The sequence below is a fragment of the Glandiceps talaboti genome, chromosome 18, assembly GCF_964340395.1.
Source record: "Glandiceps talaboti chromosome 18, keGlaTala1.1, whole genome shotgun sequence".
In the NCBI taxonomy this organism is placed as follows: domain Eukaryota; kingdom Metazoa; phylum Hemichordata; class Enteropneusta; family Spengelidae; genus Glandiceps; species Glandiceps talaboti.
The window spans coordinates 13,218,085-13,245,619 of record NC_135566.1 but is presented as its reverse complement, the minus strand read 5'-3'; the positions used below and the strand labels follow the sequence as shown (position 1 = coordinate 13,245,619).

The window sequence follows — 27,535 nt, the reverse complement described above, 5'->3', positions numbered from 1 at the left end:
AGATGGTCTCAAGGCAAATGGTTTCCAAAAGTTATAATTTTCAAAAATGTTTATATACACCATAATTGCACTGTTGGTATGGGCAGTACCTTTGTTTCTGGGTGAATTATGTCAATATTTAGACAGTTATCCACTTGCCTAACCATCCATGTTGATATTTTTGCAATACACATCTGATTCACCATTTCACTGTTGCTATGGGTATGCTCTTGTTGCTAGACATATATGCATTCACTTTTGAAATATTTATTCACTTGCCCACCCATCCCTGTTCAGCTGTTATCTTTGTAATAGACATCGTCATTTCACTGTTGCTAAGGACGTGGCCATGGTTACAAGGGCCAGTTGTGTCAAAATCTTTTCATCTATAACTGCAGAATAACACCTCCAGAAATCTCCTCACCAAATTTCAGCTCCATTATCTATGTCATTTTCGCGAGACCAATCTGCCCAGTAGTTTTTGAGTTGAAGGTTCCTTTTTTTACCCGAATCACACACCTGTGATGCAGTCATTTTGTTTTGAACAATTTCCCAATTAGACACCAAAAGTAATGTCCCCATCAAACACCACGGCAACCAGTCTGGCAGTTTTTGAGTTTAAGTCATGTGCACAGCCAGAGAGACAGGCAAACAGACAGACAGACAGACAGAGAGACAGAGAGACAGAGAGACAGACAGATGGATGGATGGACAGACAAACAGACAGATGAAGTCAAAGACAGAGACACAGACAGACAGACAGACAGACAGACAGACACACACACACACACACACACACACACACAAACACAGACACATGCACAGACAGATAGACAAACACCACACCTATAGCAGTACAGAACTTTACAGTTATATCAGTTCAGTTGTGCTAAAAAAAACGACTACAAGTACTAAATCCTGCTAATTATTTTACGAGGTTTAAAATACAACTACTCAAAAGATATCCCAACTTGTAAATCATTGTAGTGCTCTCTATATAAACTCACCTGTAGCCGCGATACGTGATACATTTATTGTGAGGTTATCATTGAAGTACTAGTGTACAGAAGTACCGCCGATTACTACTACATGTACATACATTTCAGTCTTCAAACGGTAAGTCGTTGAAAAAAAAAAATTTTCTCCGTTGATAAATATCAGTATAGATTTGTCTTTTCGACTTTTCTAGAGTGTTTGGTGTAAACAGTTTTGAACATCTTATCTCAAAATCTTAATACATGAAGTTTTTTTAATTAATCTTGTCAAAGTTCCCTCAAAGTTTCTCTGTTGAGAGATTGTTAGTATGGGTTTCTCTGTTTTGAATTTTTCGCAAATGTTCGGTGACAAAAGTTTTGACACATTATCTCCACATCAGAAGTTTACTGATATGAAATTTCAATCAAATATTATTGTCAAAGTTACCTTGAAGTTTTCGCTGATAAATTTTAGTATTAAAAGGCATATGTTTGTTTGAACTTTTCGAAAGTGTTCAGTGTAAAAAGTACTGAAACACTTGATCAATGTTTTTATATTTCATAATGTTAAAGTTTGCAATCTTGTCAATCTTTTCTCCAGTGATTTTGAGTAAAGACATGTCTGTATTCGACAGTGTTCAATGTAAAAAGTTCTACACATCAACGCTTTTCAAGCAAATTCTTGTCAAAACTCCATTTACAAAACTTTGTATGTTTTTTCAGAGTCCTTACTCACTAACTTTTACCTCATGTCCCATAACCTTCAAAACGGTAGGACAAACATTGAGCTTTATAGAGGAAATGTAACAAATGGAAGAAAAACACTAAATTTATTATGAAGGCAAGGAGGTACGACCAGCTAATGATGTATCTCAACGGTGCAGTAAACAGGCTATGATCAAGGTTTTCAGTAATTCATGTAATTTGGTGAAATGGGTTGGTTTAGTAAATATGAACTTGTTTGGGCAGTTTTCGTAGGGATCAACACATGGAGGAAATGTTTTCTATGAGCTTGCTAGGTAGATTCTCCTCATTTCATTGTTTTCATTACATATGTACATGATAGTCAAACTTGATATATTGGGTATGTCTCTCTGAATGACATAATGGCTGGTTCGGATTAAGATTAAAGTTACGATGTGACAAAGTTTTCTAGTCTGGATGCCAATGTGCTTTCTAACTAAACCACATCTGATCAAAGTACCTCAATCACAAAAAGTTGCTCTTGCATCATATCATGCATCTAAGGACTTCTAGAGTAACGACTTTGACTATACTGTGAGTGGAAAAAGTTTTCTGGCAAAAGCTTTAGAAACATTTGCCCAGAACAACAGTGTACTCCTGTGCAATCATCATGGCTACACTGATAACACAAAACCTTCGATTGAATCCCTGGCCTTTGAGATGAACAAACACAACTACAGTTAGACCTAAATTACACACACCAGAGCAAACTAGAAATATATTATCTAAAATTATCCTCTGATGAGTTTGCGTTCAATGATAAAACCGGAAAATAAGCAGATAAAAGTCTTCCGCTTAAACTTTGCTATTTGGTTTGATTTCCAAATCATACATTGTATGTAAAGTAATCATTTGCAGGTAGCACTTTTGAAAGGTGAAGAGGATTGGGAGTTGGAAAAAATTGTTACGGTTCAAAAAATTACAGTCAACAAAGTTCAAACACTGGATTACACATTTTTTGTGTGAATATCATTTTTGATGACTATTCCACAGAAATGAGGTTGAAAACTTGATTTGATATCTTATTCATGTAAAAAAACAAATAGGAAATATTATCAAAAGTTCTCTGCAATGCAGTAACTGGTTACTAACATTTTGTATTAGTCAAGGACTGTATTAACTTTCAACCAAGGCCTAACAAAAACATTTGTGTGGTTCCGATTATGCTCAATTTTAGATTACATGTAGGTGGGGTAGGTAGATTTTTTCTTTTATTTTTTTTTATATCTTTTATTTTTTTATATGTGAGTGAGTAGTTCAGGTAGTTATGTTTTCTGTTGTTTTCCATATGATCTCTGTGTTTTTGATTTTTTTTCTCATCAAATATACAGCCATTACAGATTGGAAGAACAGTTTACCGATATATTGTCTTTTTAAGATGATGTCAGTTTCCGCATTCACTATTTCTTGCGAGAATTCGCAATTTTCATGATTTTTTTTTCTTGAATATGTAAAAAAGGTTAGGGTCTGCGCAAAAGAAATAAAACACTTTGTCACATTTAAAATCAGACTCAAATACTATGAAGTTACATCTGATCAGAAATGAATAACTTGCTCATTGGAGAACCTGAGACTGAGTTATGGGCCTTTAAACAGTAAGGAATATATGACAGTTTGATGGAAAAACTACAAATCAAGCACACATCTTTTTCATGAGTGAATCACGTATATGCAGGCAAAATTGAAGTTTCCACGCATATTATAAAAATATTAATTTCAGCCTCCAACAGAACAACTTTCCTATTATCATGCAATTGGTTGTTCCATGGAGAATCCAAAGAGAACTTCTAGAACTTTAGAGCCGGTGTCTAAACATCATAAAAATTCCAAGCAAACACATCAAATTTGATGGTGGAGTTAAACTACTATTTTTAACACCTACAAGTGGTGATATTGTACAATTCAGTAAAGTTGAAGTGAAATTTCAAACAGTTAAAACCTGTAGTGAATTTTTATTTCATTGTTTAGTGGGTCATTTTCAGTAAAAGTGGTCTATTTTTGGAACGGAAGACACAAGAAAAGAGGAGTTACCATGACACGGAGTTAGTTTTTTTGACTTGTGGATGTTTTAGAGTCTCTTCAACAGACATAAAGGAAGACTGATGAAGTCTCCATTAAACATAAAAAGTTTGAAATACTACCGATATGTCTACTTTGTTAAAAGACCGCACAGCATTATAATCTACTTGTATTTTTCCATGGATGGGGGAAGGGTGTGTTTCAATACTTTCAAATGTAAATGACAAAATTTCTGTTTCTGAAAATCTGAGGTATTATAATAATCAAATATCGAGTTTTGTGGAAAACAAATTGATTATTTTCATATTATTATGCCTTCTTGTTGCTATTTTCAGATAAACTGTTTGGATACAAGGCATGATGAGTCAGAAAATCTACAGAATTGTTCTACTGTTTGTTGTAGCCATTGTAGTCATACTGGGCTGGTAAGTACATTGTGCAGTCATTTTATGGTATTTGTACTTGTCACCGATGATTTGTCACCTTGATACAAATCATGTCAGTTTGGAATTCCAGAATGATTTTGACGAAATCGTATGATGTGTGTTGAAAAATGTGATTGTTCTCAAACAACTTCATTACACATGTACTTTTATACATGCACGAACCAAGTTGTACACATGCAAACAAAAAATATGGAATTTATACACTGGGTGGTCATTCTGACAACCAGTGTCTGTACATGTATGTCACTGGTTATGTGGTCCCAAAAATATGAGTCCAATTGTTAAGTATCATCATTATTTCATCCAATTTTTTTCCAGAAAACATACATGTAGTACTGTAGGCCTTTGACTCAGTGTGACATACTTACTAGCTATTATTCCCTAATATTTTATTGTATAAATTCCATATTTTTTGTTCAACTCAGCTTGTGCATGGTATAATGCTTGTTATGTTACTCATACTTTCCTGAGCTGATTGAAGAAAATCATTTGAGAATAATATTTGAATGTTTCTCAATATTCATAACGTGAAAACTAGATTGAATATTTGTATGGTCTTAAGTTAGTCAATAAATTGTACTTGTGTCCAAAAAAAAAAAATGCAAACCAGGATGTCATGTAAAATGACTCGAATATCCCATCTACATGTATGGTGTCATCATTGCTGTAAAACTACAGGCCTCATTACAACACCATCTGAGATGCATGGCAAATATTATTTTCAATTGCATCAGAATTCTTGCTTGTGAGAACATGATGCCACAAGCAATTGGTCATAAAATACAAGTCTACGCCACAGAATCGAAAGATTTTCACTTTCACAACTTCATCAAAACTTTTAGTTTGAGTCATAATTTGCATGTAAGTATTTTTGGTACATAAACTGCTTCGTTTGAAGGATTTCGTAATGGGCTGAGTTGATTTTTTTCATTGCCACTTACATCTACACTTGAAATGTTGTATGACATTGTTTGTATACCCTTGACTCTATGAGACGAATTTCTCCATTTCTGCCATTAAAATAGTTGATGAGTATGTCATACTGCCAGGAAAGTATATCATTATCAAGGTCATGTTGCAGGCTGTATTTTACAAAGCTCAAGAGAGCTCAAATTTCTATCCAACAACTTTTTTTCTTGATCTTAATAAAATAAGCGGGCCATTGCAGACTGCAAACAGGAAATTGAGAATACAGCGCCCTCGCTCAAAATCAAATTGGGGTTGGTAATCTGGGATGTTTCTCATTGTTCAAACATCGAGGAAAGCAGCAAGATTAACCAATTGAGTAACCTATACCATGTAATACCCACACCCACAGAGAGGAAGTAGAGCTCCACCATGGCAAATCCCTATAAACATTCTGTTTGCAAATACAAATGTAAGTCTAATAACCTGGCTCAAAAAGCACAAATTTCTGTCTTATTGTCCATTTTTTCTTGATCTAGTTACATGAACATCTCACTGGCTATACAACTAATTTACAGGTATAAATAACTTGACGTTACAACTTATGTACATAATATACATACTTCAGAATTCAAGTAATTTTATCGATTACATTCATAAATACCTTGAACCCACATTACACTGTGACTTGCATAATAATTTTAATATTGCGTCTCTTGTAAAAGAGCGCTGTGGAATTTCAACAGCGAATAAATATCCATGCCTATGAACTTTCCAGTGCTGGTAACCCGTGAGAAGTATAATATGTTGGTTTATGATGGAGTGTCCTTCTTAAGGCCAACACTAAGGTTTAATTCTAATACACATGTTCCAAGTTCAACTAGGTCATTGGTTGGATGTTTTTACTGCGGGTGTAAATTCGTTAGGCCATTTTAACACTGTTGATAATAACTCCCCAACCATAAACGTTTCCTTTCATGTTAAATATTATTGCAGAGATTAACCTAATAATGCAAGTGTTGATTGATGAAATCAAACTGGACAATTTTGCACTTTTAATATGTTGATAACAATGCTTATATTTACCACTTTTGAAATTCAATCGGTTGTAAATTTTCAGGAGTCAGCTGGCCTCCTTTCAGAATTCTCAAGATTCAACTCCTCTCCACCCAAATACGCATGCTCATGCATACACACACACACACACACACACACACACACACACACACACACACACACACACACACACACACACACAACCACCACCACCACACCGTCTCAATCTCCCAGAAATTTGATGACCCTTTCCAAATTCAATGTTTGTACACACAGACAGACACACACACAGACAGACACACATAGATAGACACAGAAAGAGATACAGATCTTGACATACATGTACACACATACACACAGATCTTGACACACACAGACACTCTGACAGATCTTGACACACACACACACACACACACACACACACACACACACACACACACACACACACACACAGAAACACATTCGTATCACATACCCAATGCTCAAGTTCCCAAAGTTTTATTAAACTGTTTTGTGTCTTAGTTCACCGTGCAATACACTGTGATATGACATTCAGACATATACATACATAAACACACACATCCCAACCTCAATCTAAAAAGAAATTCGACAAACCTTATTTCCTCAGTGCAATTTTGACTTTAAGTTCCAGATATATTAACTTACAAAATGTATACTAGACACATAGACTTCATGAAAGTGTTGGCCAAGAGTTAATTTTGAGAAAGGCATAATTAACAAACTTCTTCTTAATATGTGTTGGTAACCATAGTAACAATTATCTTAGAATCCAACTGTGCAATAACTTTTTTACCAAGGTTCTCAGTAACATTCACAGGTTTCATGTCAATCACACTTTTATTGACAGTACTGTGCTTATTGCACAATTTATCAAACGGGTAAAATTAACCGTTCTTCAAAATAGTTGCTAACAGGATTATTCAAGTGTTTGTTCATGCATATGATTTGCAATCAGTGGTATTCTAGTAGGTTGAGCTCATCTTGACCTATTATACATGAAGCTATGTATGACCCATAGTTCAAAATTTTACCATATGCATCGTTAAATCAGATTTGAGTAAAAAGTGTGTGCCTGAAACCTTTGTGATTAAGTAGCATAGAGGGCGCTATACCGTACAGCTAAATATATACAATAGACCTTTATGGTTTCAAGCTCAAACATATATTTTATCAATCCTGTAGGCACACTTGTTTTTCATTGGGTGAGTGAATTAGTCTGTCTAGTCATTTCTAAGTAATATATTCTGTCTATGCATAGCGTTCCTTCCACTGAGGTGTAAGTACTAGATAAATTTGCACTGACCACCGTAGGCATTTTCACTAGGGTCCTCAACCAAAATTTACGAGTGTATAAAAACATGCTCAAGAATTTTACCAGACTATACCCTGAGCTGTTCCAAGGGTTCTAAATTCTTTACAACAACAACACTGCTTGCAGAACTCTTGTCAGAATTATAAGTGTGACTGATAACGAATTGTGACAAGCAAGGGTAGAGTTCATCTGTAAGCTTCCTTATGTCATGCCACCTGTACATACACATTAGTCTGAAATCACATAAAATGTAGGGGTTTTCCTCTCGCTTTTCCCTTTACCATGCCTGGCATTCTGCTAACAAACTATTGCTTGAATGAAGCTATGGCAAGAAAACAGGTGCAGATTCTTATTGGGTTCTTCCTGCTATGAGATAATGTCGATAACATCAATAGCGTCACCACATGATTAGAACCAACTCAGAGGGTATGATGTAAACATAATTACTATATTCAACATTACTGCAGGAAATCATAATCTAAATTTAGGTTTGAATACATGAACATTATATTGCAAAATGCCAGGCGTGGTAGGGGAAAGTGAGAGCAAAATGCCCACATGACAGGATTCTTGGCTACCTGTACAAGTATACGTATACATCTATGGTACAGACTTCGTATATTTTATTTCCTATTTCTGATACTTGCATTTACTTCATCAAGAAAAGAACAAAGTTATATTCTAGAATGGCAAACACAGACTCCTGGTCTCGACCACTGACAGTAGATTTCGATTTAACACCACTGAGTGTATTAAATTGACATGTACAAACATACTACCTGTAGACTTTGATGGTTTCTGAGAGGACTGAAAAATTACCACTGACAAAATAATCTGTTTGCATACTGGCAACCAGAGCAATACATGTGTACTGATGAAATGAATGGAAGTATACAAATTAATACAAATTATGATTAAACGCTATTTTCAGTATGTTGTCTGTTAATGTTAAAATCGTGATGATGATTTATCTATGAATGGATCAATGCCATAATCCAGCAGGTTTAGATTATTTCACTTGAGATAACAACTTCATCCTACATACGATAATACTGACTCAACTCAAGAAATTACAAAGAAAACACACTCGATACACATTATACATTATAACATAAAAAAGACCATTACAATAAACAGCGCCATCTAGTGTTGAACTTTTGTGTAAGTGTGAATCATTGACACATCTACCTGTTTGAAAAAACCTACACGTACATATACTCTTGAGGTATGAAAAAAGTTAGAAATTCAAGCTAAGTTTCAACCTCACTGCAAATGTTAACTACTAAAACATCCTGCAGTGCCATATCATGCTGGAATAGTCTGTAAGAACATTTGTGTATAAAATTACAATATGCTACTGACCACAGCCAATCACACCAAAGGCTGGTGCCATTATGCATTACTTGCATTTATATCTACACAACCTCTAGAGGGCACTATTCATTTATAAGGTCAGCTGCTGGTTTGAGTTAAAAATTATCAGTTTTACAGCTACAGTATATATATACATCAATCTTCAAATGGACTATTCATTACTAAATCAAAGTCGTGCATGTTCATAATTTCTATACATTAGTGAATATCTTAAATGTACACATTTTATATATGCAAATCCCATTAAAATATCTCATTTGCATATTGAAATTTTTCTCAGTTCTGACATACTCAGACATATATGAGAGACAACACACAAATCTACAGTAACTCCATCTGATCTCCCGTTTACTCGGTTCACCTAAATTTGTAAACATACCATCTCTGATGAACCGGTTTGTTTTTGGCCGAAATAATCATGAAACTCAGAGACTCAGCTGTAAATAATAACTTGAACATATGGGGAAGGGGTGGGGGGAGGAGGTGGGAATCAGGTGGGGTATGTAGGGTGGTGAATTTTATTGCAAAAGTCACAAGATAGTGAAATCATAAATGACTTTATCATAATTACGCTCATCTTTTGAAATATTCATCTTTTTTGTGTAGCATGTAATTATCAATGAATGATAACTAATCAGGGGTTGGACACGTACTTTAACACAAGACATTGTTCAAAGCACGATTCATTTCATCCCTAGCATTTACGATTCAATATATTGCTCTACCGTATTTCACCTTAATGATTTCCACTGGGAATTGCCCCAAGACAGTATAATACGGTAACTGATGTCAGTCAGTTGAAGATTTATACACTAGTACTGTGAATACATCGCAGACAGAAATATCAAAACTGTGTGTATTTTCTATTTGTTTATGCAATGCAGGACTTCTTCATGTGTGTGTGTGTGTGTGTGTGTGTGTATGTATGTACATCATCACATTACATGTAACATGTGTTATCTGTTAGATATTAACTTTTGAAAGGATTTGGCTTTTGTTCAGCTTCTAGTCTTTTATACACTCATTTCAGAACAAATTGGGAAAAAATCAATAAAAAACTTTTCAATTTTATTTTTACAGAAAAGATATATACTGCTTCCTAGCTCCTCACATTCTTAATTTCCCCATCATGCTTTGCAACAGCAGGCCCCCTCCTAAGTTCTAAGCCAGATTAACCAATATTTTTATCAATCTAATTTAGAGAGGTTTAGCAATGCAGGACGGTAAAACCTTTCTGGGTGTATAAGAAAATGCAGCTTACATAAAATCATCTTCAACTTCATTCCCCTTTAAGGAGTGGCTTCTGAAGTTTGAATTGAACACTGTATGTATTATGCCTGGATATCTGTATTTCATATTATTCTTCACTATCTAAATAACACAATATCATTCACATCATTCAGAGAGAGAGAGAGAGAGACAAGGCAGGAAATGAAAACATTACAACTTTAATATGTGTCTACGTGCCCCTAGATCAAGAGTTGCAATGCTCTCATCAGAACAGACACATGACCCTGTGACCCCCAACATAGCCAATTATATAGACTCAACGAAACATAGTAAAAAGTGTATTGCAATTTAGTAATAACATTCAGTCCCAGGTGAGCTGTTTTACATTTGATGGAATTGTGTGACCCATGAGATTCTGTAAAGTTAGCCATACACACCTACTAGCTTTATGGCCTAATGTGGGGTCAATTTCATATCATAGCCTGAACTGCATGCAAATTTCAAGAGGCTGTTAGACTAGAATCATGTTTATTTCAAAACAATGTTAGTCAGGATCATGAGTGTCAATTGCAAGACATTTTAAGTTTGAAACCTATAGTTTATCTATTCACAAGTTGTCTTGCCTGAGTGACGGGATCCTTAGATTCAAAACAACCAGGTTGCATCTAGACTGCAAGTTGTAATCTACCTGTAGATATATAGGACTAACGTACACTACTAAACAATTTCTGCTATCCTAATCAAAATGTTGATTTCTTAAATGTTTGCTAGTCCAACTTCAGTTGTCAGTAAGGATAGCAGAAACAGTGTAGTAGCATTCTTAGTCTGGATGCCAACACCATCTCTATCAAAACCACCGAGATCTGAAAGATTCGATGAGGGATAGCACTAGACTATGTTAACAGCCTTAAAGGTCTACAGGTAGGCTAGCATATAGTAGGCTAGTTGTAACAATGTCAATTTCAAGACACTATCAGCCTCAAACCATGTCCATTTCAAAACACTATTAGCTAAGTGTGTGTGTGTGGGGGGGGGGGGGGGACTAAGCCCATTTCAAAACACTGTTAGCTATTAAGTGGAACTAATTCCATTTCAAAACAATAGCTAAGTGGAACTAAGTCCATTTCAAGAAACTGTTACATGTATACAAATTTTACTAAGTTTTAGCCATGCCAATATCAAGACATCTTAAGCCTGGTCAATATCCATTATTGATCTGCAGCCGTGTTCATTTCAGACAATGTAGGTCTGTTTATAACAACACAGGTACTGATCTCCCTACTTCACAACTGGCAGTATTTCAGAGTCATTAAACTTAAAGCTAAGTATTTGATCTTGATAAGTGAGTAATGTCTGTTGTTTGAACTGTTGCCTTTCAAGTTGACCATAAAAAGCCACATAAAAGAATACTAAAGGCACTTCAAGTATCAAATCTTAGTACTTTCAACTGCCGGATGTCAAAAACATAAAGATAGCGTTGATGATTTACAGTTGTTTTTTGCTAAAGACAAGGTTGTCTATGGAATGTAACCGGTAACAGGTATGGGTATTCATGTAGGCAAACTCAGTCCAGGTACATGTACATTTGTACCTAGTTAAAATACTGAATCATGGTTTTAGAAAGTAACAGACTGGTTATGAATCTAGGGGTCACAATGATTTTTACCTATTGTGTATAAGTGTACAGTAATCTCTGCCAGTATCTCTACAGATGATCATAAGACTTGAAGTGACTTTTTTTCCATCACAAGTGACTGCTTTACAAGTGGCTTTTTATTGCAAGTGACCTGCAAAAAGTGACACACTTCTAATGTACAGCAAGGCAAATTTAATCAAACCTGACTAGGACTTGAACCCTGACCGCAGTGTTAAGTTTAAAGGCAAGTGGCCATGAACAACCTAGAATTGATAGAGAGATAGACAGTAGAAGGGTGTTGCTCATCATCCATTTCAAAATCCCAATCGTTCTGTTGATAGTGAAAGCTATAAATTCACTTTGCAAACACCACATGGCTGAGATAATTACGTTAGTCATCAACAGAAAGTTCTTAATAGCATCTTATCATACAACAATACTTCTCAAAGAATTCAATAATTGAGATATTTTATCATGGATATACTGCTGGTCTATGTACGTGGTACATGTCTAGGGTTAATGTGCTCATCATGTTAGTAGCTATTGGCATGATTGGTCGATTTACTTTAAAGTTAAAGTATACTACTCTACATTGCACTTAGCTGTTGGTTGATTTATTTTGATGTCAAAGTTCAGCATACTAGATGGCTATTGGCTGATTTATGTTGAGGTCAAAGTTCATCATACTACAGATAGCTATTGGCTGATTTATGTTGAGGTCAAAGTTCATCATACTACAGATAGCTATTGGCTGATTTATGTTGAGGTTAAAGTTCATCATACTAGTTATAAAGTTATTGGTTGATTTATTTTGATGTCAAAGTTCATCATACTGCAGATAGCTATTGGCTGATTTATGTTGATGTCAAAGTTCATCATACTAGTTAATTAGTTAGTTATTGGTTGATTTATTTTTATGTCAAAGTTCACCACTGATTTATTTTGAGACCAAAATTTATATGGCTGCATCCAATGCATCCAACTGGTGGTGAAGTAAAATGTATGTCTCCTGCAGTTTAAATAATTATTTTCTTTCTTCTTATTTTGCAACCCACTAATTTTTATGATTTAGAACTTGTACCTGTACATCCACATAAACAAAAATTCAAATTATTATCACAAAATTGGTATGAATGCAGATTTGCAATTATTTCTTCAAGTGGTTATTATTTGCATCAGAAGTTTTATGTCTACAAACCTTAGTAAATAATTCAGTACAAAATAACTATCCACAATACAGAGAACTGTAGACATCAAAAACAAAGTATTACATTTGAAAGTGGACACTTTAAATTCTACACATTTCTTGTTCAATGCTTACACTTATCTACAGTTATGTCTTGTATTCTTGTATACTACGCACTCCATTATTTTCTTGCCCTCTGGTTACCCATGCCATCATTACATATTTGTAATTAAATGGCAAAACATTCCCAAAGCTCATTTTTTCTAAATTAACGTTTGACTTCAAGAACAATTATTGAGCATATTACTGACAGACTAACATTTTAAATTTTTATATTTCCCCTCCAGACATGTTTGAGAAATTGAATTTATTTCAGATGATTATATCTACATGTCTTTGAAGGTCACGAAGTTGGTTTGCTTACATATCAATTAACTGAGCACTAATCCATTTTACTACACTCCATGTGAAAACAGAAATCATTTATAATTCGTGAGAGTTATACCTTTACATTGGCCTCTCAGTTAGAAACTGCTGTGGAGTCTCCACGTCACAATCCTATAAAGCAATTCATTACAATCCTCATTCAATGGCTTTTGAAACTGAGTAAATTTGATTTGTATCCCTTCTACCGCTATGGTCTAAATACAGATAATGTGCTTTTTGTAATCTAGACACTGTTAGTGATCATCTGGGTGTTTTCAACTCTTTTGATATAAACTGCAAGATAATATGATACATATTGAGTATCCTCCATATACAATATACAACACTGTTTGTGAAATACACATAGGTCTCTGATAAAGAGGTATATTCCATCTAACCTTCTTTCGATCAGCAACAAATACAAAATTTATACCAGTAGAGTATATATTATTTAAATGTGGATATGTTAGTGTGTTTGGTTAATATCTAAAAAGCAATTGTTATTTAATAATACATGCGCCATGTATTAAATTTAAAAATAAAAGCCCACATTGCTAAATCCCTACTTTACAGTATAATCAAAATACATTGTATTTGTGTAAATGTGAGCACATTCTCAGCTGATAACATTTTGTAAAATATATTTGACGTTTAATATTTAACTTTAAGGGATTCTAATTCATCATGTTCACATGGTAGCACACCATGTGCATGGGGTAGCCACTGATCCAGTTTCCTGCCCAAGTCAAAGTGGTTCAAGTGACTTAAAGCACCATATACATTTTGCATGTATGTATTGGATTCCAACTGACCCTGTTCACATGGTAGACTTTACACACCAAGTGTATGGGGTAGCAACTGATCCAGTTTCCTGCCTAAGTCAAAGTGGCTCAAGTTAAAACACCATATGCATTAGATTCCAGATGACCTTGTTCACATGGCAGACTTCAAACACCATCTGTATAGGGTAGTCATTTATCCTCAGACCTCTTCAAAAGGTTGATTTTCACACCATGTGTATTAGATTCCAACTGAGATGGTAGACTTTCCACACCATCTGTATGGGGTAGTCAATGATTCTACCCAAGTCAAAGTGGTTGACTTAAAAAGCCATCTGTACAGGATTCTAACTGACCCTGTTCTGATGGTAGACATTGCACACCATCAGTATGAGTCAGTCACCGATCCTATTCAGAAGGTTGAATTATATTCCATGTACAATGGATTTAAATTGATCCAGTTCAGATTGTAGACTTTCAACACCATCTGTACTGTAGACTTCAAATAGGTCATTCAGATGCTATACTTTAAAACAACAATTAGGAGTCATTGATTCTGTTCAAAAGAGTGATTTTACACACCATCTATACAGGATTCCAACTGACCGTCACCCTGTCCAGATGGTAGAGTTTACACACCATCTGTATGAGTTAGTCACTGATCCTGTTCAGAAGGTTAACTTACATACCATGTACAATGGATTTAACTTGATCCTGTACATATGGTAGACTTTCAACACCATCTGTACCGTAGACTTAGACAGTAATTTGCATTTGCCTGTAACAATAAATCGTAATTCATGAAATAAAGCAAATGACATAGTCCTGCTACCAACAATAGTTCTATTAGCCGCTTGACTCTTCTTTTCATGATATATTGCTATTTATTGGTTTCAAACATGCAGGTTAATGGATGAAACATATTTCACTGCTGTCACTATTTTTAAGAACGTGTTATTTTACACATACATTGTTTTCTCTCACCCTTGTCCTGTCTAATTAATGATGTAGCAATATTAGGGAGTTGACAATTCGATGTTCAAAATGAGATGACGATATAAAAGTTGTAAAGTTGACATTAATCATATTCAGCAAATTTATCACTGAACACCATAGGACATATTAAAGTTAATCATGTCAAAGGAAGCCACTGCCCACGTTCTTTACAACACCATTTGCATACCTATGCTATCATCTCTAGTCATTCTTCATTTTCCTCAATATTCGTAACGGAATTGTTTAAGTTTCGTGACTTCTAAGACATTCCACTTTCTTTTTTTCTGAACCAACCAACCTGCTCTGTCAATAAATCAGACAGACACACTGTCAAAAACATAGAACTTCTTTAAATTGCTAGAAATAAACTGTACACGTGATAAGCTTCCCTCAGGACCAAAAGACAAATGATAAATGAACTGGCCACATGTTAGCTTAAATGTACAAACCAACGAACGCAATGTTACGCTGACAAGTTGGAGGTAAAATTCTTGCAGTACACATATTATAATCTATTCCTGTATAGCAAGAGACTTACAAACTGCAAGCACAAGTTCAATCCGAGATAAGGTTATCTGACTTCCATTACAGCTAGAGATACAACTGCAAAGATCAGAACTACCTATCATCAATCAAGCAGACTCCTTGTATTATACCATGCATAAGCCAAAAATATGGAATTTAAACCCCGAGTGTCTTACATTGTATGTCTAAGTCGCGACAATGCGCGTCTACGTCTGTTCTGCTGCATTCGAAATTTGAGTCAAATGTTCAAAATTGCCTTTACTTTCCCCAGATTTGTCTTTGATATTATTACAGGTGCAAGTTTAATTATGTTATTCTCCAATATTTTTCTTCATTCAGCCAGAAATATTCGTGACCTAAGGATTTGTCACTAGACGAGACAGAGCCCGCTTTGGTCACTCGTATTTTCCTTGGCTGAACGAAGCAAAATATTGGGGTATATAACATCAAATTGTTGTAATGTACCAGTGTTCTATCTCTTTATACATGATGCAGTTTCGTACTTCATATATTTTTAAATATTCAAAGTATTACAATTCTAAACGAGTACACACATCATATCAAACTGACCCATGAGACTACTCAATAAAGGTGATATTGGTGATAAAATTCACAAGATGCTACATGTCAAAAGAACCACGGTATGTCGATAAAATCATTATTCTTTTGAATGTATGTATGAAGGGCATACACATGCTGATAAACAAGTATATGAAAACTATAGATGTGTATGCAGCACATTTATCTATAGTACTACCGGAGAGTTTTGTCGCGGGTATTTTCCAATTCAATGAATGGATTAGAAAAATATTAGCAGATTTTAATATGTTCATAAAACAGTTCTATGTGAATTTGTGGGATTTATCACTGTCATTGAGATGATGCCTTTCAAGCACTACTCATATGAAGAAATTTAACTTATTTGAGTTGTGTTTATTCCATATTCCAGTTTTCACAAAATGTGTATATCCCATGCAAAGTACACATTATTTTCTAATATTATATAAAATACTTGTCAATTTGTTTAAAAGGTGTAGTTGCTATCACATATTTTCTTTACATCTTGGAAGATATTTTTCAATAACATTTTCTCTAGTGTTCTTTTTCCTGAAGTTCCTCTTTCAAGGTAGATCAATACCATACATTTTGCAGTTTTGTAGGAAATCAGCAAATGACTTTTTCACCACCGATTCCTGCTATTGCGGGAACACACAAGTGTTTATGTAAATAATTCTCTGTAACTAAACGATATCACAAAAGTATACATTTTCTGAAAGATGAATATTTATCTGCATCTTCTTTTGTTATACTGTTCTTTGGCCAGAAATGGGTGTTTTGGGGTAAATACCTGATTTTGATTAATTATATCCATTGTTCTATAAAAGGTATCCAGTTACAAAAATTCATGGGAGAGTAATTTTTTATGAGTGATTTTGTGATCTTCAGAATGACAAGATTCTGCCTGTGATGTTATTCACTACAAAACTCATGTTTGAGCGTACATAATCCATATAATCATCGTGGTTATAAAGCTGTCTATTTGCAGATTAAAGTCAGTTGAACTCACTAAAACGTAAAGTATGTCAGTGTAAAGATACAACAACGTGAGGTTTATTATTCAGACATTCATCCTTATGACCCAGATTTCAACTTGACATACTTCAGTTGTACTGCAGAAATCCATCTTGTAATTCCAAAGTTTGATGAAATATCACTTGAAAAACATTATGATTACAAAAATGGTACGACTGTAATAGTGCTTGTAAGAAAATTGACAGTGCAGTTTATAATATATTCATTGGCAATTTGTGAAAATGATATGTAGAAATATATACTCATGAACCAATATTTTGTATATGTGTTAAAATTATTCATTGAAAATGGTGACAAATGAGAGATTTTAACCTTGAGCCAACATCATTACAAAAACGTGGTGAGAACACAGTTTTCCAATTTTACAAATTAGTTACCTTGAGGTTTGATGACAATTGATTTTTTTTAAAGTGTTCCATAAGATTAGCGTAGTAGGAATCATCCAGGAAGGACAAAACCCACCTATAGGTGGCCTCATTCATATCATTCATGAAAAGTTTATGGGTTGTGAATGTTAATAGCCATCACTCAATATATTTTATATACTGCTGTTGAAAGGATATCATAAAAAATGTCACTTTGTGTATGATACAATCACACACAATCTTCTCAACAAAGATTAGAGATTAGTCTACTGCAATTATTGCTGCTTTTTCACAACTATAAATAAATTATCTATTATTTCATGATTTGGCCAGAATGAGAATCATAAATTGGATGATTTCTAAGGATAGGGTTTAATTTTCATTACCATGAACGACCCAAGTTGAACAAAAATATGGAACATATAATCTGGTCATTCTATGTCATGACAATTTGTGTCTACATCACTGGTTTTGCTGTGTTTGAAATACGAGTCAAAACATTCAAAATTGCCATAACTTTCCACGACTGTTCTTTGATATTCCTGGCTCTGGTATAATTATGTTATTCTCCAATATTTTTCTTCATTCAGTCAGAAAATACTCGTGACCTAAGGGTTGTCACTAGTTGTCTTGCGAGTCATGGTGGCAAAAGTCCCTTTAGGTGACTCATATTTTCCTTGGCTGAACGAAGAAAAATATTGGAGAATAACATCAGCAGAATTGTTCTTAGTTTCTTCCGCTTAAGTTGAAGAAATCCATCATGTAGTGGCAAACTTCAATTTGTAACTGTCAACACTCTTAGACTAAATCTTGATGGATGGTAAACTATGGTGGAAGTACGTGTCTGACATTAGGAAGGTGTTACATTCAAATAAATCAGACTGTACGCTTAGAGATTCATCATACAAAATATATAATATGCATTGTACACATAGGTTTCATTATGCCATCATTTTTAGTATTCATTGAAGGAAACAACTTATCTTCTAAAAATTTCTGAGTAACTACATGTAATGATTGTTTAAGATTGGTATAAACAGAAACTACATATTGTATACAAATGTAAATCTCAAAATGATCTGATATTTTTGAGCACATCATTATTCAAAAGTTGATCCTGTAGTATGCTAGAGCATGCAGATGTAGAAAAGCTCTGAACAGTTTAATGTGAAAGTGTTTTCATTTTCCTCAGAGTAATCAAAGAATGTGATGCTACATACATTGTATGTGTATAATTATGACTAACTGTACTTCATTCTACATCTACCTATGTCTATAGTATAAAAAAATCAATTTTATACAGCATTTGGCTCAATACCATGAAATTTCAGATAGATACACAGCTTATTCCATGCATTCATTTCAACAGCATTGAAAGATTGATTCAGTTTATAGTAGTATTTGGCACCATACCATGGAATTTTAGATAGATTACAGAATGATTTCACACATGAATTTACACCTTTATCATAGGATGGGTTGATGGACAACACAGTTGATGTCTATGGTTTATTGTAAAACATATATTTCTGAGTATACAAATTAATGTAATTTGTGAGACCCACCTATCTTCGTAATTACTCCTGGACCACCTTCTGATGTGGTATGGCTCTGTATTTACTAAAACTGTGTTGTATCGTTTCATTCTTGCTGGATCAAGTTTCTTAAACGTCTGTCTCTTGTTGTAAAATAAGTTCAATTCACCTCAGTACAAAAAGGTCAAACTGTAAACCTAGAAGTCCGTACAAGTGAAGCCTTTTTGCTACATGAACGCTGTGGGATTTGATGGTATTTACAACTATGTAGTTCCAAAAAGACTAAATTTTTTCACATAATTGAGCTTTGGTACACTGTTTTATTATACAAAGGGGGAAGTTTAGCCAATTCATAGTGTTTCTCATTCTCAGCGGAATAAGCGAAAATGTCTTGATTTACAGTCTTTCTGGATGCCATATAAAAAAACACAGCAACTACATTACGAAAGCTGTGTTCTCTAGGCTAATTTAGTTCTGACTGCTTAGTTTCATCAACATTCCACCACCCAGCCCCCACCCCCACCTCAGTGTTGCTTTCTACACATACGCATTCACTTACACACACACATACATGTACACACATGCACGCACACACACACATGCACGCACGCACACACAAACATTTGTGTGTGCACAAATGGAACACATACAAACACATAATTATGTGAATGTACACATGAAAACACACGCAAACATAGGTTTACACATAAATATTATATTATCACTGTATTAGATATATCATTTATCTCAGTCTGAATGACTTTATACAGCATCGTAGTTACTTCAAAATGCATCTATTAAACCAAGCCATTTAAGCTCAATATCATGCTCACTCAATTCAAAATCTAACTTGCATTTTTGGTATTTGACTGATGATCAGCTTACAGGCTCTTAGAATAGCCTTCTTAGCTGTAATTGATATAATGATATGAATTATATCAGTATTTACTCTGCACTGTACTGGATACCCTAGAGTATACTATTACTACAGTCAATTTTGGACGAACTTGCACTCTCGATTAGCCGGTATATCAAGTTCAGGAAGACTGTCCACAAGGTTTAAACTTACAATATTAAAACACAGTGAATGCAGTAGTTCTATCTATTGCATGACACTCTACAGGTACATATTTGCTAGTACATGCATGTTCCTTTGCCAGACAACTCGAACTGTCCTCAAAATGCAAAACAAAGCCTTTAATCATGTCTTTTCATCAATAGACACTTCATTAGTACAATGTAGATAGTGTTATTTGTAAGCAAGTCTGCATTTAAGTAGTATCATTTACCTGTATAGGCTTTCACACTTCATTAGTTTTCAGGATTTATCCTAGACTTAAGCACTAGCAACAAATTTGTTCGGAATGTTTCATCTTATTTTCAACTTATTTGCATTGTTACGCCTGCTGTTAGACTGTCGACAGCCGTTCGTGCCTTTTTTTGCTACGTTTCATCTAAAACAAAGTCGTTGCCTTGCTCCATAGCACTGAATACTAATGTGTACCGATAGGAACTGCGAGTGCCAAAGGCATGAACGTGCCTCCGGTACTTGATGTTCAATCAGTACACAGTTACAGTATTGCTCCAGATCGGAGCGAGGCGACGACTTCAGTTTTAGATAAAATGTAGCAAAAAAGGCACAAATGATTGTCGACAGTCTAGTCTGCTGTAAAAAGTATGTACGATTGCATAATGATTAACCCCTGTCAATATTCAACACATTAATTTGACAAATTGTTGATGGTTAAATGTTTGAGACCTATAATTTGACTTTTTTTTACATTTGTATGTCAAGCTAATGCACACAGCACCATCAATGACATGTAGACAGATAATTTAACTACAGTAAAATTATGAAAATTTATCTAATTTACATTTTAGGTTACATCGCCCAATCAATTCAAAGTTTTTAGCTTTCGATCTGACTTGCTTGACAATCCTCATCTGAACTGCTTGTGTGTTTTAACCTTTGTAAATCATTTGATCAACCAAGCTAATGAGTATTTTTAGTCGAAAATTTAACAATTTCCAATCTATATTTTCAAATGGCAAAACGGCATAAAAAAATAGTAAAAAGTTGCAGCTCCTTTGGGGTTAAACTTAGTTCACAAAAATACAAAGACTGAATACGTGTCAGATGTATTAAAATGTACTTCATGTTTGTTGAAACATAACAAGACTATATGATCAAATAGTATGTCCCCTGCAATGACTGATGACTCAATAAAGGTCATTGTCCTCATACCTTGATACATGATGTACCTTTCAAAAACATTGTTGATGAGTTGGGAAATAAAGTGCATTCAGTTCTAGTGATGGTGACTCATTTGTTCATGCAAACATATGGTACCAATATACTGTTCCTCACAAAACTAGAAAATAATCAATTGAAAGTTTTTCTGGCTGTATCTAAACATATGGCGGACGTCACCCACATACATCTGTTATATTAGATTATTATTCAGTACATAAATACATGCATACCAAGTGACACATTTATTCATTTTTTGTTGGTATTTAAAATCTTCCGTAATTGGTAATAATAATAAGGACGATAACTGACTAAGGTTTTGTGACAGCTGCAATTTCTTATCAGTCTCACGCGATTCAGATTTTTCAAACTGAAAATCAAAAAATTCGGTTTATGTTTTAAAAATTCTTTTTTATTTAAGAGAAACAGACTCAAGGCTAACAAGCGTGGATCGAATGCTAACAAAATATGATGAAATAAAAACTCGATATTTAACTGATTTAAAATCTATCATAAATTGGAAAACAGAATCTACAATGAATGTACAGAAATGAATTTTCTACAGTGACTAACTTTTGTGTGTCCTGAATAGTAATGTCATTATTATAGTGAAAAAATACAAATGAACGATTGGAAAATTGATCAAAATAATGGCCAATATTTTGGCCAAAGTTGAATTTTAACCATTGATCAATTTCAACAAAATAAAGATGAATAAAAAAGTAATATTAGGACATAAACATTTTGTGTTTAATGCTTGATTTGCTTTCAAATGTGAAAAAAACAGACATTTTCCGAAAGCCAGGAATTTTCAAAATGAATCTGGAAGGTGATATACCACATGTTTTTAATAGTGTTTATATTTTTGGTATGTGAAAATACTGAATCTAGTTTCTCCATACAGGAGAACACAAAACAGACACTCTCTATTGGTGAAATTTCAATTCAATATACGTGTATTTCTATCTTTGAGAAAAGGTGAAATGTAAAATACAGCTCATCAATTATTTCATTTTCATTTCCAAATATACATATTTCAATTATGAGGTTTTTTTTACAAATGCGGTATTTATATTTCGCCTTCACTATCACTTGTCTAAAACCAGTAGCCAATGGCAACACTCCTTCAGATTATGAACTCGTGTTACATAATATATATGATAACTTACAGCTTTTAAGCTTCTTTTTATAACCAAAGATAATAATCTTTAGTTTGTGAATTGTTAATCAGGAAAATTTTACATTAAAGGGACACAAGCTGCGTTTATACACGTGTTCAGGTGTAGTTTTTACTGCATATTTAACAAGTTGTCACAGTATTGTACCTACTGAAGCACACTTAACCACCACTTGCAATTGACTGAACTCAAACCTGGTATTAAGATATCACTCACAAACGATCCAATGACGTAATTTATGACACATATCAAAAAATGTTCAGGAAATTCCTACTATGTAATCAACTGTTCTCATGATGCCAGAAGACAATCATAATGTTATAGAAGATATGCACCGACATTAACATTATTTTATAATACTGGAATGTTTTTTATTGAAATATCTTCACTTGAGTAAAAAGGCTTAATAAACTCAGCTTGTACCACTTTAATGACTAATACAAACACTAACAACTTTAGATAACACCATAGTTCTTATACTTGAATTATTAATGGAGTGCTTTTCTGAATTAACAATTATTTATAGCTTAATTTCCAAACCCTAAATTACTTATGAATAAAAATAATTAGTTTATCATTAACATCTGTAGAGATGATTATAAGCTTTGAATAATTTAAACCAATTATGTAATATCATAAAAAGCATCTGCTTGGTTATGTCAGGTGTCTTAAATGAATAGTGCAATATTCGACTAAATACAATTTTCTCAACAGGTGTTTATTCATAAATGAAATTAAACTTGCACTAGCTGCAACAGGGATATATTTTTTTTTCATCAAATAACCAAAGATAATTTCACTAAAACTTGGTCAATTATTTATGAAAAGATATTGTATCTATTAATTAGAGGTCAATATTATCTGTAGATGGTTTAGTGGCAAGTTTAAATCATGAGCGAAAGCTTGGTTTTTTAATTTATCACCATGTTAAATCTCTACTGGTGTAACAGGAGTATCAGATAACCTTAACATGTTTACTGAAAATTAATAAAATACCAATAATAGACATTGTACATACTAGCCAGTAGTCGATATTATCCATAAGCAGTACAGAAACAGGTTAAAATTGTGTTTGCCGTTGAGGGCGCTGTTTTTTGGGTGTGGACCCAAAAATCAGTTTGATTTGATTTGTCATGTATACAGCTACAAAAATACATCCATCCACAGGTGATGCAATGCTGCTCTCAGTGTACAATATTACGAGTACGTTATTGTACCTATAAAGAAAACTTTTTTTAAACATTCCATTTGCAGCTATAGTACAGCTTGAAAATCTTGTTATGAACTTAATTCTTCAAAACTAAAATACATCATACAATATTAACAAAAGCAATATAATAACCAGAGTGACAGTCAAAAATAAAATCTTGATTCCTTCCCTAATAGAAAATTTAGCAAGTTTTGAGACTGTAGTCGGTTTCTGGACTTTCAGATATCCTGAGCAGTGCACTACATGCACATAGAATGTTGTTACAAAAGACAGGTGGACGACTGCATATGTCACATTTTCACCTCTGTGAATGAGCAAAAATATGGCACTCGCTACGCCTGACAGTATGGGTACAGAGAACACTGCAAGCACTGATGCAAATAACCCCAGGTATGCCACACTCACACTCACATGTCATAAGGTTCTGTCATACTAGTTTTATCAAATTTTCTTTCCTCCTTGAAGTAGGCAAACATTTGTCTCAGATGGCAATTTTTTACATTTGAAGTCATTTGGACACTAATTGACTTAGCAGCCACAATTTGCAATTTGCAGACTTCCTAGAGAGATATTCCAGCACTTACCCAATCCTTTCCTGTTCTGTCTTTTCCAGCCTCTCAGCACGCTCAATCACCTTCAATATCATGTCTTGTTCGTCTCTGTTCAGTCCTTCATTCTTACGATAATGGCTGGCTTCATTGGTATGGAAAGACCATCCTGTTCCAAGCCTAGCCGAAAATAACACAGAGCTTTCCAATTAGACATTTACGTATTAAATCGACAAAATACTCCTAATGGCTGCTTCAGCCAGATGCATACAGAATGAGTGATGATATAAGAAGTGATGTGATATTGTTCTCTTTGAGAAAATCAAATTGCAAGAATCACAAAGAAAAAAGAAAAAATATTTGTCAAAAAGAAACTTTCAAAATAATGAGCAAGTTGTTCGATAAAACAGATTTCGAATCTTTTTACGTTAGGTTGTCATCTTTAGCAATTTGAACATTGTATCATTGGAAAATATGATGAAGTTGCAAGTTAAGTTTTTCTGTTTATAGAACTCAGCATATAGGCCATTTTATTTTCTTTTGGAGCAATTTAATAATCTGGAATACTATTTCCTCATAGAGAACATAAGAACAGAAATCAATCATGAACTGCAAAAAATTTGTGATGATGTGAAGCATACCGTATGTGTGATTAAATATGATGAAAATTACGAATCAGCGAGCCTTTTTAACATTTCACAGCATTGCATCACAAGAGGGCATCATTCCTGAGGGGGGGTCGCAGCTACCAGGGGTTATTTCAATTTCAACACTGTGTATCGCAAAAATGTTGGTGTCATGAAAACAAACCCTATGGGTATAATAAATTTTGAATGATGCCAGCAAGGAATATAAAATGATAGACGATAGGTAACTCAAACCTTCAGGATTGACTGAACATGCTGAGAAATGATATGAAAATGAAGTTTGAAGTGTACTGTGAATGTATCTATTTTGGCACACTAAAATTTTAGCAGACAGGTGTAAATTTGTTACACTTTGGCACCAACATGACCCAGTACAACAGTGTACCTATAGAAACATAAATTTTGTGAGTAAAAGTATCGATTTGAAATAAATCTGCCTTTATTACATGCAGTTTATACTTAGGATTTTAACCAGTAAAAGTGATGCCATTTTCATCCTGATGTATTTTGGCATGTACACGTACACAGGTTTTGACTCAAAAAGTTAAACTAAGTCTAAAGCCAAAATGCATACATTCACAGTAAAAAGTGAAAGTTCCAACATAACTCAAATTTCATTGTACGTTTTACATCACAATGAAATTTGAAATGTTAAAGTTATAAAACTTCTACAGAAAAACTATTGCACAGTTAACAATAGGTAAAAAAGTGCAGTGCACATACATATCTCAGATTCAGAATAAAAAAGCTAAAATATATGATAAGCATAATATATTTACATGTGTGTATATATACTGCCAGTATACAAGATATTACAGAAGCAATTTAAGGTTTGCATAAATTTTACTTAAATCTAAAAGAACTGAAGTTACATAAATCTATATTTGAAATTCTTGCTATTTCTACAATGCACAGTAACCATGGCAATCATCTTCCAAATGACATATTTCGATCTGTACTATGCGGGATCCAGCTTCTGTGTACAATGCAACTATCTCGGTACCAATTCTAAGATGTATTTCACATCTTCCTTGTATGTGTTATATTTACTTTTGAATCAGTTCAAACAACATAAACAGACAAAATGTTAAACTTGGCCTGTTTTTACATTTTTTCATAACTCATCTTGAAATTGGCAAATCAAACAGTTAACAAATCGATCTTTAAGTGTCAATTTGAAGAGTGCAAAGTTAGCAGATGATGATATGGTCAGAGTGACAGTACATTGGTGGAGAGATGCTCATTAAATATGCAATTGAACTTTGACATAGAAAAACATTTCTCTCTACAGTATCTCGATGAATGATACTGCCCCTTCAAAGTTTCAATGCCTTTGAACGATGCACCATAACTTATTTTCTTTAAAATACGCATCAATCTTTGATATGATTGGTAGACCACCAAATTCGTGGATTTCACAAATAATATTAATCCTTTTTCTAACAGGAGGTATTTGTTTGTACACAAAAAACTTCAACTTGGAAAAATCAACACTCAGTTTGTGTTTACATACTTGGCATTGTTACTTTAAAGGTGCAGCTTTCATATTATGATATGATGAAGATAAATAAAGTTGAGATAATATATTCTAAATAGTAAAATTCCATATCAAAGCCATCATAACTTATTCACAACATATTTGTAGCATCAAGCTTTACACGTGAATATGTATCTTAAATTTTTTTCCCCAAGTATTAAGCGAAGCAGTGCAACTATATGATGCATGTAAATAAGAGGAATACTTGAAAACTAACTTGTACATTTTCTGGGGTTTTCTAAGCAGCATAAATAAGGAATTTTACAATATTGTGCATTACTTTAACATGCATATTATATGAAATATATAAAATATAACCAAGCTTAGTTTATTACCATGTCATGCAGAACATCACTAAACAGAAACACAAGGTGGTGCCCTCATTTTAGTTTACTTACTTTGCCCTTAACGCTAGCTGTCTGTCATCAGGACAAGTCCACTTCTTAATTCCTCGAGTTCGGACTGCCATAATTATTCAAACGAGAGATCAGTTCTTGCAGGGTAAAAAAGTCTTGTTACGTTTACGTTTACGTTTACGTACGTATAAGTACGACACTAAAGTGCAGAGGGTCCAAAAGATGTACAACACGATTTACAAAGGTCTACTTAATATTAGTACGAGTTCTTACGTATAGCTACGAGTTCTTACGTATAGCTTACAACGCCTTCACTGTGTGATATTGTGTTACTTACTTAGCACGGAGAGCAAGCTTTCTGTCGTTAGGACAAGTCCACTTATCAACTTTGCTGGCAGGGCGATCTGCCATAATAGGTATTCAGGTAGTCTCAAGAAAAGTTATCGCCTGTAGTAAAATAACTCAAGTGAAAGGGTTCTCTTTTTTCTCCAATGATACAAGTGGCTGGCGATTTAGCTTCCGGTCCAATCCAAAGATTGCTTTTATAGGAGACCTTGTTTTCCAATGTAATCTGGGATAATAAAATATAAAAATAAAAATGTGTGGGTTAGATTAAGCTGAAGTAATTTAGAACAGAAATGGTTTAAATCTTCAACTAGTGTCGCACCTTGAGCAGATTTTTTCAAGAACTTTAAAATAAACTCAA

The 27,535-nt window shown here is 34.0% G+C and overlaps 1 protein-coding gene across 1 annotated transcript in view; it reads right to left on the bottom strand.

The window, feature by feature from the left end:
• LOC144449705 (rabphilin-3A-like) overlaps positions 1-27,240 on the bottom strand; it is a 60,095-nt gene extending 32,855 nt beyond the window's left edge. Inside the window, exons 1-2 of the mRNA XM_078140282.1 lie at positions 27,167-27,240; positions 24,326-24,469 (exon numbers count right to left, since the gene is read on the bottom strand). Of these exons, the coding sequence (XP_077996408.1) occupies positions 24,326-24,469; positions 27,167-27,240 (218 nt within the window). The remainder of the gene's footprint in view (positions 1-24,325; positions 24,470-27,166) is intronic.
• Positions 27,241-27,535: the final 295 nt, after the last annotated feature.